This window comes from Elephas maximus, chromosome 16, assembly GCF_024166365.1.
Source record: "Elephas maximus indicus isolate mEleMax1 chromosome 16, mEleMax1 primary haplotype, whole genome shotgun sequence".
In the NCBI taxonomy this organism is placed as follows: Eukaryota; Metazoa; Chordata; class Mammalia; order Proboscidea; family Elephantidae; genus Elephas; species Elephas maximus.
The window spans coordinates 64,512,461-64,525,770 of record NC_064834.1 but is presented as its reverse complement, the minus strand read 5'-3'; the positions used below and the strand labels follow the sequence as shown (position 1 = coordinate 64,525,770).

Sequence of the window (13,310 nt, the reverse complement as noted above, 5' to 3'; positions counted from 1 at the left end):
AGCAATGATTTCTACTCAGATCCAAAGGAACATAAGCCAGGCCCATTTCTACCACGTCTATTCCTGGTCCTCAACGTACCTCATAAAGCAGCCCATGGTCACGCTGACCCAGCTTCTCTCTGAGAGCTGAAAACAGCTGCTTCTTGCCCATGGAAAGTTAGGTGCTTTGCAGTAGATCAGAGGGACCACTTGAGATCCACACTCGGGCCTTCTTAAGGGCTCTAGGGCTCAGGACTCTGGCCTTCCTGAGGTTAGGGAATGTTAAATTCCAGTTAACATGCTTCAAGGCCTGGATCTCTTTTAAGATGACGTTGGTTAGTAGAGAAGACGAGAAGGGACAGAGAAAGGACCCATTCTAAGTCTTACTCATTTACAAGGTAATCTCCTGGGGCGGGGGGAGGGGCACTGAGGTCTTTAATCTGGTGATTATTTCAACTCAGGCTCTTTTGTCTACATTGCAGAATTCCCAGCTTTCTGGAAAACAGAACAAAAAGGTGGAGGCTGAAAGCCTGAGTTGGTGTTCCAGGAGTTAGCTGATGAAAAATGTCCTTGTCCATTATTCTCATTGAATAGAGAAGCAGGGAAGGGAGGAGACAGGGCAGACCTGTCCTTGGGGCCCAGAGACTCAGCTCAGAATCAGCAGCAATGATGTCTTTCACCTGATGGGAAAAGCCTGGGACTCTGAATCCACACATCCCTTCCTCCTTGGATGTTCAGCCATGCATCTGGGCTGCCAATTGCCAGGGAAGGATTGCATTAGTCCTAAGGCCACCTGGGCAGGAGAGAACTCTGCACCATGGCCAGGTGTGGTCTGCAGAAGCTGGGCTGGAAGGTGGACCAGGGCAAGTGTGCCTTGCTCAGAAGGACCTGTTGGACAGAGAGCTCAAGGCCAGGCTGAGTGGTGGTGATGGCTGAGGACAATAGTTGCCAATGTCCCGGTCATCAGCCCAAGCATTGCCTCATGTCATCCTCCCACTCTAGATCCTGCTGCAAACATCAGCTGTGTCCCGAGGCCGGCAGTTACGCAAAGCCATTCAGTCCTTTTTAGCTACAAAGACTCTCACTCTTTTTTAGTGCAGAAGCTGCTCGGTGCTGCCTCAGGCTTGGCAAGTGCACTGGGGATTTTCTTTAATCTGAAGCTCAGGTCAGGAAGGGAGGCTATGATGGGGAACATTGGAGGCTCAAGGAGAAGGCACTGGCCAGAGGTCCCTGTGGGTGGTTCCTTCTTGAGAGTTTGGGTGAAGCCATTCACAGCACCACAGTGATGAGCCAGGAGGCATCGTGGAGAGGAGCGGGCAGACCCTTGATCCACAAAGGAGGAAGCTGAGGCCCAGAAGGGTGTTGTGGCTGTGTAAGGACACGAGCAGATTGGAGCAAGAGGGCCCTGGACCAAGCTCCCTGGCTCTGAGGCCAATCGTCTACTCTTGGCCTGGAGGATCCCTGTGCATCTTCCCTGCTGTAAAGCTCAGAGCTGGTCACAGCCCTCTGCCCAGTGAACTAGTCAAGACGACCTCATCCAGAGGGCTGGGCTGCAAGCACGTAGTGGATGGAGATGGCATGAGGGCCAGTGGGGCAGAGAAGAGAGCCCCTCTGCTAAGGCACTGGCTCTCAAACTGGGAGCCCTGGCGGCATAGTGTTTAAGAGCTATGGCTGCTAACCAAAAGGTCAGCAGTTTGAATCTACCAGCCACTCCTTGGAAACCCAATGAGGCTGTTCCACTCTGTCCTATATGGTTGCTGTGAATCGGAATCGACTCGACGATAGCAATGGGTTTGGTTTGGTTTTTTGGTTCTCAGACTACCATGTGCATAAGGACCCTCTGATAAGCTTGATAAAAATTCAGCTTCCTAGGCCCCACTTGGAGAGGTTGTACTTCAATAGGTCTGGGGCAGGCCCAGAACATGCATTTTCGAGCAGCTACCCAGGTGGCTCTACCCTAGGCCACACATTGATTCTATCTTTTAGGCATGGACCTCCCTCCCAAAGAGACTTGCAGGCCTATCTTTCCTTCTGTGCAAGTGGCTAGATCTCTCTATGCCTCAGTTTGCCCAATCATAGAAGTAAGGATTCCGTTATCCAATCTGATGTTTTATTCACTCCTTCTCAGGAGGAGTGTGGCACATGGCAATGGATGACTCTTCAGTCGAGTGCTTGGTGAGTGATATCTGTGCAAATCAGTAATCCCAGAGGCTTGGGTCAAACTGACTGAGAGAATTTTGGAGGTTACAGGGTAAAGCCAACCAGGACAAGGAGATTGGATGTCAACACTCATTTCTGGATGTGATAATGAACTTGGAAGCCCTTTGAAAAGGCATATGAACAAACAAAAGATGGGCTGAACCTGACCCCTACCCACATGGGCACAAACACCCACATGGACCTTTTTGGACAATTGGCCTCGGCAAACAACCTAAGAGTTCAGAGAAATAACTACCCACTGCTGGGAACCAATTCCACAACTGAAACTATTCTCACCTCTGTGCTTTCCATGGTGTGGAAGGTGAGCCACTGGTGGTTCCGGAAATGACCTGAGGTGGTGCTGGGTTAGGATGTGAGATGACATTGAAACTTAGTGTGAGAAAAATTCCCTTCTCAAGTTACGGTCAATCCTTCCAGTCCTGGGACAGAGAAAGACTCAAGGTGGTGTTGGTATGTCTCTAACACTCTTCTGTTATTGTTGTTGTTATGTACTGTCGAGTCCATTCTGACTCAGAGCCGCCCTACAGGACAGAGTAGAACTACCCTGTACTGTTCCCTAGGCAGTAATCTTTATGGGAGCAGATTGCCAGGTCTTTTCTCCTGTGGAACTGCTAATGGTTTTGAAACACCAACTTTTAGTTAGCACCCAAGCACTTAAACATTGCGCTACCAGGGCTCCTTCACGTTCTTCTAACTCTTACTAGTTCCCCCTTTTAATAAAGAGAAGTAGGCTCCTGATGCAGCGGTGTAGTGTGGCAGCAATAGTAGCCAATTAGAACTCAATGACACCATTTTGTTTTCTTTGGTTTTCCATTTATAGTAGAGACAGATGCATTTAAAATAAACTTACTTATGTAGAGACAAGGTGTGTTTGTTTAACAAAAAGATGTGAAGAAAGAAGTTCAGGCTTTGGCAAAGTTTCTGAAGATGGATGCATTTATGATTAAAATTTTGAAAAGACTGAACTCAACTCTTCAGCTCTCTGGCAAGATTTGATCCTTCTGGTGTTAGAAAGAAAAGCTTCAGGGTCTGCTGAAGAAGCCTCCAGGTAGAAGTGACTTTATCTCCTGCCTGAAGCTGGAGTTTGAGGCTGCCACCCACTAGGAAATCTTTGATACCATACTGAGCAGTGCCTGGAACTCCAACCTATAGCACAGTGGTTCCAGGCATGGAACTTGGCATTGGGCAGACCTAGATTTGAATCCCAGCTCTGGAACATCCCAGCAATGCCATCTTGGGCAGATCTAGCTTCTCTGTAGGTTCGTTTCCTATCTGTAAAATGGGAATGACCATAGACCCTATCTCATAGTGTTGTTTGTTGGGAAGCTTAAGTGAGATAATACACACAAAACACACAATACTTGGCATATGGTAAAGACTTTAAAAATGACTGGTGCTGCTATTATTATTATTACTAGTCACGGCTGTTAGGTTTTTAAAAAAATTTTTTACAAGTCACTGAGTGAGCTGCTGGAGAAGGGCCTGTTGAGGAGAGCTCGCTCAGCACAAACTCTCTTTCCTGGAACTTGTTTTGTCGGGTCACCGTCACGTCACGCCAATCCCCTCCCTCATCATTTTTCCTGGGATCTTTGCCAAGTCCTAAGCCAGGAAAGCTTGTTATATTAATTATGAAGAAAAAGCATGTTTTATTTAAAATCCCGGCTGCCGAGTGTTCTGCCATGCGGCTTCTCCATGACAGCAGAATTGCTTTGCACTTAGGAAACCCTAATGAATTTAAAATATAAATATATCTGTGCCGATATACACATGTGATTTCCTGCAACCTGATTTCCCTAAATACCACTGTAAACTGCCAGAGCTAATGAGTTGGGGTTGTGCTTAGGTTCAGTGTAAAAAAAACATCTTAAAGAAGTTGCAGTGAAATTCAGTCCCTCTGTCTTCCGAAAGACTCTGTGGACAACAGCAAGATGGAGGAACGGCCCTTCCGTCTCTCCTAAGCCTGAAAAAGACCCTCATGTTTGTTCTGGGGAGTCGAGGCTTTGAACAGCATGGCTCACTTCCCACCAAAGGCGTTGTTTGGTCTTGAGGGCCATGCAGATTTGGGATGTTTAAATTAACTAGAACGTTAGCCTAGGTACTTGTCTATCCAAAGCCATCATGGCTGGCTCCAACGTTCCAACATCCACTGTTTCTGAACAATAACTAGACATGTTCCATGTGCGTGTGTATGCGTGCGCGTGCATGCACACACACACACAGTACAAGGCAGAACCAGGAAGATGATGTATATTCACCAAGCAGAAAGGGTGTCAACAATAGGGAGCAGTGGGGACTGTGGCACCTGGATGGTTTATCCCTCTTCTAACGATGGGAAGGAACAATTGCTACTCTGCTCTATGGCGCCATGCACAAATGCAAGCCCAGTGTTGCTAGAATGTCTGATTTTTTCCAAAAATTTTTTTTTAAAAGCGGAAAATCCATGTTTTTATGTGAAATACTATGATTTTCCAATGAGGTCAAGCAATGAAAAGAAAATTAAAATACTCTTCAGGATGACCTTCTAGCAGGCAAATAAACTCAGCCCTAAAAAAAAAAAAAAAATTTTTTTTCTTTTATAAGCAGGATATACCCCTAAGGTATCAATATGCAAACATTTTTGAGGCTCCTCACCTAGGAGGATTCTGGAGTTCTAGGGCCGGCACTAGAAATGTGAGCAAACAAGCATTTTAATTGTAAACTCCCATTGTTGGAGCCCTGGTGGAACAGTGGTTAAGAGCTTAGCTGCTAACCAAAAAGTCAGCAGTTCAAATCCACCAGTCACTCCCTGGAAACTCTCTGGGGGAGTTCTGCTCTGTCCTATAGGGTAGCTGTGAGTGGGAATTGACTGGATGGCAATGGGTTTTAATGGATTTTTGTTGGGTAGAGAAGTCATTGTCTTCCCTCCTCTCTGGGGATGAGCCAAGATAAGCAAGGATATGTCTGCCCAGCATTGTCCTTTGACTTCTGACCCTGGAAAAGGTCAAATTCCCTTATGGTCAAGCCCAGATGTACCCAAATAACTTTAAAAGCCGTAGCTAGAAGAGATTCTGAGCCCTGGGGACAGTTCACATTGTTGTTCGAATAGTTGAGTTGGCCTTCCGTGATGGAGAAGGCAAAGTTTTAGTCAGGAAGACCTGGGTCCAAATCCTGGCCTGGCCACTTATTTACTATGTGACCTTGGGAGAGGCAGTTTAACACCTCTGGGCTTGTTTTCTCATCCATAAAATGGAGGCAACAATACCAGGCTGTAGGGAGGACCAACCAGAAAAAAAAAAAAAAAAAAACCAAACCCACTGCTGTCGAGTTGATTCTGACTGATAGTGACCCTATAAGACAGAGTAGAACTGTCCCATAGAGTTTCCAAGGAGCATCTGGTGGATTCGAACTGCCGACCTTTTGGTTAGCAGCCGTAGCACTTAACTGCTACACCACCAGAGTCTCCGTAGTGAGGACAGGTGCTCAAAAACAATAGGTAAGAACGGAAGTTGGTATGTAAACATTGCAGCTTCTTCTCCTCTCTGCTGGGCTAACTCTGAGGAGTGTGGTCTATAATGGCTCCCACAGTTCCCTAGAGAGATGAGTCTCCTGTTGCCCACAGCAGAAACTTGCTTGTTGATTCACCCTGTACTGGCTCCTTTGCTTCCCTACTTCCCCACTCCACTACTGTATTTCCTGGGATTACCTCCAAAAAAACTATTTGCACTTGAAAAAGAAAGATAGGAAAGGGAAAACAAAGCTAGACCAGAACAAGAAGTCACTATGAATGATTCCCTGGAGTTCACGGCAATAACTTTTGACCCATATCCCTTTGGTTCTTCTAAGGAAACGGATATCTGAATAAAGAACTAAGTTGCAGGCAATCCCAAGAAGTTATCATAGTGTTTGCTGCATGATCTGAATTCAGGGAAGAGTTCGACATCTTTCCAATGGGTCGTGATCATAGATCCTGTGACTGCTTTTCCTTAAAATGTCAGAGGCATGGGGAGTCCATTCTGATCCACTCTGCAAACAGGCTCCAGGTCTGAGTGTCTGCCTGTTCCTACTGCGAACGCCAGGTCTTTGCAGCTATGTGGACAGAAGAAATGCTATCCTTAGCCAGGGCTACAGGCAGAAGACTCTGTCTGGCTCAGCCTGTGGCATAGAACTCAGCTCTGCCATCTCCCAGCTGCATGACTTGGGGCCAAGTCACCCACCCATCCACCCTTTTTCTGGCTCAGCTCCTCATCTGTAAAATGGGAAGAGTATCAGTGCCTACTTCTTAGGGTCCTTTGGAGATAAGCCCTTTATGGGCAGCGCTTGGCACAAGGCCTGGCACACAAGGCTCCTCATTCAAGGGTGGCAGTTGAGTATTATTTTTAGCTCCATGGGGTGGGAGAGGCTGCCCAGCCCATCTGGCAATGTGGCTCCTTTTCCCCCTTTTGATGGCCTGAACTCTCCAAAGCATCTGAGCTCTTTGCCCACTTTCCCCTGGATTTCTGTGTACTGGCCTGTGGAACGCAACTCGCCTCCCCGACCACCTGTCCGGCACACATCTGGGGTAAGAAAACATTCCAAAGCCCTGAGTCCTCTCTTTGGAATTGACTAAGCTCATTGCCTGAAGGCTACCTCTCATATTTTCTCTTTTATCTATTATTGACTTATAATTTCATTGCTAACCCTAAAAATTCACTGGGGCTTGCAAAAAAAAGGGATATTTTGGGGCCATTATCTTTTTTTGAACTTCAAACAGACTGCGTCTGACTCTTCTCCTTGCCTGCAAACTTTAGGGTCTAATTCTTTCCGACTGGCACTTTTTCTGGGCCCCTTGTGAGCCTCTGATAATTTCCACCGCCTTTCCTTGGACCTGTGGTATTTCTGTCATGTCTCGGCCCCAGACGTTCAACAAACAATCAAATGCTGTTGAGGGCTTGATGACAATCTGTAATTGCAGCCACCTTGCGTACACAAGTCATAATTTGAAGGAAAAAAGTGAGTCATTTGGCAGCTTAATACAGGGCTGAGGTAGGTAGGTGTCTGTGTACAGTTCACTGAAAGTGGTGGGAGAAGCTGTCGTTTTGAAAACATACCGATCAGAAAACCTGGACTCTAATCTGCTTCCTGCAGAAACAGCCCATGGAGTAAACTGGGAAGTGAAATGCAAAGGTACCTAATCAGATAAAGAGCTTAGGACTGTTAGTTCAGCTCCCATCCCCTGCCTGCCCTCTTCCAGCCCCCGCCCCCGCCCCCACAAAGGGCTGCATTTTCTGATTTTTCTAGAGCGGTTGTGCTTATTCTGGAAATTTTAAGAGAAAAGAAGTATCAATTTTTGAAAACCCGCATTACTTCTTTTAATCCTGACGTGGCCCCCCATTCTGTGAGAGATTGTCATTTGTTTTACCGGAGGGGAGACTGAGGCTCAGAGAGTTTACGTTACTTGCCCACCATTCCATACCAGAACTCAGCAAAGTTCCAATGCTGGTTCCCACACCCGCACTCATTCCTCAGACCACTTCCCAGGTGGAGCTCCCAGGGGCTCTCTTTCTGCTTAAGGTCCTTTCTCGTGTCCCCCGAGAGCCCACTGACACTTGGATCTCAGAGGCACACCACAGAAGCTGGCGTCTAGTCTGTTCCCAGAGGGTCTCCAGTCCCCATCCAAGAACCTCTGGTGGCGCTTCCTTTCCCTGCTCACCACAACCTCCTTTGGGCTGCTGGTGCCCTCCGTGAACCTTCCATTGCAGTCACATGACAAAGGAGAGGCCATAGTAACCATACAGCTTTCACAGATGGAATCTACCTAAGCAAATCTGTTAGGATCATTTGCAGCCAGCGAGATTCTCTCCAAAGGAACCCCATAGCACAGGGGTTCATACCCTAGTGTCTGCTCGAAAAGGCTGGAAATTGGGTGTGCATGTTAGCCCGTGAGTTGTGCTGGGGAGAGAGTCTGTAGCTTTCAACAGCTTCTCAAAAGGGTCTCTGAGATCCACACCACATTACAACCCACCGCCTTAGTGGACTTTCTCACCCCAGCCCCTTTGTGGGAATGTGTTCACAGAGGCTCTGCTCTGAGGGCTCTCTCGGATGTATGTCTCTATGGAATGGGCTGCTCGACAGCAGCCAATAGTACAGGGCATTGGCTCTGGTAATTGGGACATGGAGTCCCTGGGTGGTGCAAATGATTAACACACTTGGCTGCTAGCAGAAATGTTGAAGGTTCAAGTCCACCCAGAGGCACCTTGGAAGAAAGGCCTGGTGATCTATTTCTAAAAAACCAGCCATTGATAACCCTATAGAGCACAGTTCTCTGATACACATGGGGTTGCCGTAAGTCAGAGTCACCTCAGTGGCAGCTGGCTAATTGGGACACATTCAACTTGACAACATCAACATTTCACTAAACTTTATCATTACTCCCGGTCCAGCTGGTTCAGCCCTCCTAATAACTTCAGAATCTCCGCCACTGTAGGTATTTGAAAAGAACACTTACCCCCAAGGTGACCTTCCTCCCCAGAACCATTAGAAGCAGAACCTGGAGATCAGACACTCGGGCAAACATCTTTGCAGTTTAAGGACTCGCGTTTTCTCTCAATATAATTTCCCTCGTTGTCTTTGCCTTTAGGGGGGGAAATGTCAGTCTTCTCCAGGGATTCAGGAACCAATGAAGGGGATGCAAATTATTAACTAGGCATCAGATACTGTTTAATGTTTTGCAAACCAACTATCTTGATTAAACAAATGGTAGCTTTGGGGCTGGGCTGAGTCATGGGGTGGTTTTTTTTTTTTCTGGGGAGAATGTCTCCAAAGAAAAGAGGGCAGAGATAAAGAGTTTCCTGGCTCCTGAGTGCATTTGGCGGGGCGGGGGTGGGGGGGTGGGGTCACTGGGTGTTAAGCGCAGAAGGCTCAGAGGTATTACTAGCATCCCAGCCACAGATGGAAGGCCCTGGGTCAGGCGAGGCTTCAGTCCCGGGCCTGGGCCACTTCTGATTCCAACAGAATATTCAAGGAGTTCTGATTCATCAAATCTCAAGCCGAATTAAGGCCATGGATGGGCTCTTAATTACATCACGCTTTATATTCATGAAAGATAAATTAAAGGATGCAAAACTGCTATTGACAAACATTGATTCCAGGCCCTTTGAAGTACTGCCCACAGTTGCTTGTCAGCTTCAAAAGTTTTCTTTGAAATCTCATTGTGTAAGGTTTTTACTTTTTAATTATTTTTTTTTTTCCTTTTATTGGAGTCTTTCTTTGATCAAGGGAGAAAAAAAAAACAAACAAACCATGATGTTCATATTTAGGGGCAATTGTTGTCTCCGTTCCTTAGCTACCTTGGTTATAAAAAAAAAAAAAAATTTTTTTTTTTTTTTTGGTTACCTATTAAGCCCAGGTTCTTGTGGACATAATTGATCTCCTTAATAGGGATCACCTTGAGCTTCTGTAAACATCTGACTGTCCACTGTAATCTATGCAAGAGCCCCAGGACGCCTGCAGACCTGAGTGCTAACCCCAGGCTTGGCAACCCTCCTGGGGCCTGGGCAGGGCTGATTACCCAGTAAGCAACCTAAGCACGGGCTTACTTGTCCTTACTTACTAATCTATAAGGAACAATTTTACGTAGATTTCACCACATGATGTATCTATGTAAAACTGTTCACTGTACTTACCCTGCTTACTGGGTCATTTACCCCTGTCAGGGATTGTAAATTTGAAAAGATGCTTTGATTCTATATGAAGGTGCTGTGGGGTTGGGAGAAAGAGAGGTGCCAACCATACCTAGAAGCAGAAACTTTGATGTGCTGAAAAACTGTGAAATTGTTCATTACGGATGACCTGGTAAGCCAGGTAAGTACTGTGCTTACCTTGCCTATTGGATAATCCACCTGTGGGCCTGACGCCTGTGATTTGTTCCCCACGTCTCTGGCTCTCCCCTTTCCACGTCTGCCATTCCTATTCCCCACATGCACACGGACTGCTCAGTTGCTGCATCCACCTTTGGAAGCCGGGTCACCTGCCTGGAGACCACTCACAGGTACCTGTCCAGGAAAAGGCCAGTCAGCGCCCCAGGCACCAGATGGGCTTTGGAAGGACTAACCAAGACCTGTCATTTTAACTCCCAAGTAATATCCAATTTGTCTTCTTTTCTCCAATTTTTTGTCTAGACCTGATTTTAGGTAGCCATCCATTCACCCTGGTCAACATTCACCTGACCTCTATCAGACGTGAGCATGCTAGGCCCTTTTTCTGGAAAATTCTTCTCTAAACTTACCCTATGCTTTCCCTAACTGTAAATCTAACCCTAACTCTGTCCTTAACTCAAGCCCTAATCACTCCTTAACAAGTTAACTCATTAGTTAACGCATCTTTTAGCTCTCAGCCTGAACATTATGTCCTCAGAAGCCCTGCGTGTGTTTGTCCTTCATAACACTTAACCAAAAACACCAAACCCCTTGCCATCGAGTCGATTCTGACTCATAGTGACCCTATAGGACAGAGTAGAACTGCCCCATAGGGTTTCCAAGGAGCGACTGGTTGATTCGAACTGCTGACCATAGCTGGCCATAGTAGCTTTCAACCACTGCACCACCCGAGCTCCTCATAACACTTATCAAGGTCGTAATGACACACCTATGTTGCTATTTTATTCATATTTGGTCCTACACTGCCCCACTATACTGGACGCTCCAGGAGGGCAGCCCCTCTGTTTTACTCACCATTGAAAGCCTGGCACAAATCAACATCCTGCTGGAATTTCCAGCCAACCACCTGGCCTACCAATTTCAGACATAAGACTGCCCATTGCCTGGCATGTGGTAGGTTCTTAATAAATATATGTTGAATGAGTGAAAAAAGGTATAAAAGTGAGAGTTGGGTATGTTATCACTGTACACCAAAAACCAAACCCATTGCTGTTAAGTCGATTCCAGCTCACAGTGACTGGATAGGACAGAGTAGAACTGCACCATAGGGTTTACAAGGCTATCATCTTAACCAAAGCAGATGGTTACATTTTCCTCCTGTGGAGCCGCTGGTGGATTTGAACCACCTATCTTGCAGTTAACAGGCAAGCACTTAACCACTATGTCACCAGGGCTCTTCCTATCACTGTACAGGGACATTTATTTTGAAGAACTGGCTCACATCATTAGGGGAGCTGGCAAGTCCAAAATCCATAAGTTAGGCAATGGGCTGGAACCTCTTGCAGTCTTGTGTCTGAAATCAGTACGCCAGGTAGTGGACTAGAAATTCCAGCAATATCTCTATATACTTTCTTGAGGCAGGCTTCCTCTCCCTCAGGAAACCTCAGTTTTTGCTCTTAAGGCCTTCAACTGATTGCATGAGGCCCATTCACATTATGGAGGGTAATCTGCTTTGCTTAAGATTGACTAGTTTAAATGTTCATCATATATAAACAAGGATGGATTACCCATAAGCAAGATAAGCACAGGCTTACTTGTGCTTACTCACTAATCTGTAGTGAACAATTTCACGTAGATTTCACCATGCTTACCTTGCTTACTGGGTCATCTGCCACTGTTAGAGATTGTAAATATATATTGTTGTTGTTGTTAGGTGCCATCAAGTCAGTTCTGACTCAATAGCGACTCTCTGTACAACAGAACAAAACACTGCCTGCTCCTGCACCATCCTTATCGTCGCTGTTACTCTTAAGCCTATTGTTGCAGCCACTGTGTCAATCCTTCTCCTTGAGGGTCTTCCTCTTTTTTGCTGACCCTCTACTTTACCAAGCATGATGTCCTTCTCCAGGGACTGATCCCTCCTGATATATATGTGTGTGTGTGTGTGTGTGTGTGTGTGTATATGAAGAGGCTTTAATTCTGCAGGAAGGTGCTGTGGGGTTGGGAGAGAAATAGATGCCAGCCATACCTAGAAGCAGAATCTTTAATGTGGAGAGAAAAAAAAAAGTGAATTTGTTCACTACAGATGACCTGGTAAGCAAGGTAACCACCACTGGATAACTTATTGGATTACCTACCCCTGCATGTAAATACCTTCATAGCAACATCTAGATTAGTGTTTGAGCAAACAACTGGGCACCATAGCATAGCCAAGTTGACACATAAGATTAGCCATCATGTAAAAAGAAAAACTGTACATGAAAAACAAAAGTATTAGTGAAATTTTAAGTACATTCCAACTTAATCATGAAGATTCTGATATTCACTGAATATTTACTGAGGTTCTGCTGTGAGCTAAGTGCTGGTGACCCAGGCAAGAAGTAAGCTGACACATTCTGGCTGAAGGGAAGCTGGGACGGACAATGAAAAAATAAACAAGTTAGATTTGGTTAGTGATAAGCTCTGGTGGCACAGTGGTTAAGAGCTACGGCTGCTAACCAAAAGTCCTGCAGTTCAAATCTACCAGCTGCTCCTTGGAAGCCCTATGGGACAGTCCTACTCTGTCCTACAGGGTCACTATGAGTTGGAATCAACTCAACCGCAACTAGTTTGTTTGTCTGTTTTAAGTGCTAACTAAAGCATTGTAACAAAATGTGCAAAGACCTGGAGTTAGGAAATCAAAAGGGAAGAACATGCTCAGCTTTCCTCAAGCTGAAAGAACTGAAGAAAAAAATTCAAGACTCAAGTTGCAATTTTGAAGGATTCTATGAACAACATACTGAACGATGCAGGAAACATCAAAAGAAGATGGAAGGAATACACAAAATCACTGTACCAAAAAGAATTTGTTGACATTCAACCATTTCAGGAGGTAGCATATGATCAAGAACTGATGGTATTGAAGGAAGAAGTCAAAGCTGCACTGAAGGCATTGGAGAAAAACAAAGTTCCGGGAATTGACAGAATACCAATTGAGATGTTTCAACAAACGAAGGCAGTGCTGGAATCACTTACTCGCTTATGCCAAGAAATTTGGAAGAGAGTTACCTGACCAACTGACTGGAAGAGATGTGTATTTGCACCCATTCCAAAGAAAGGTGACCCAACAGAATTGGAAATTATCAAACAATATCATTAATACCACACACAAGTAAAATTTAGCTGAAGATAATTCAAAAATGGTTGCAGCAGTACATCAACAGGGAACTGCCAGAAATTCAAGCCAGATTCAGAAGAGGACGTGGAAAGAGGGATATCATGGCTGATGTCAGATGGATC

General features: G+C 45.7%; 1 protein-coding gene across 1 annotated transcript in view; it reads right to left on the bottom strand.

Moving 5' to 3' along the window:
- The window catches only part of HABP2 (hyaluronan binding protein 2), a 29,531-nt gene extending 29,380 nt beyond the window's left edge, over positions 1–151 (bottom strand). The window contains exon 1 of the mRNA XM_049855100.1: positions 80–151. Within this exon, the coding sequence (XP_049711057.1) occupies positions 80–151 (72 nt within the window). The remainder of the gene's footprint in view (positions 1–79) is intronic.
- Positions 152–13,310: the final 13,159 nt, after the last annotated feature.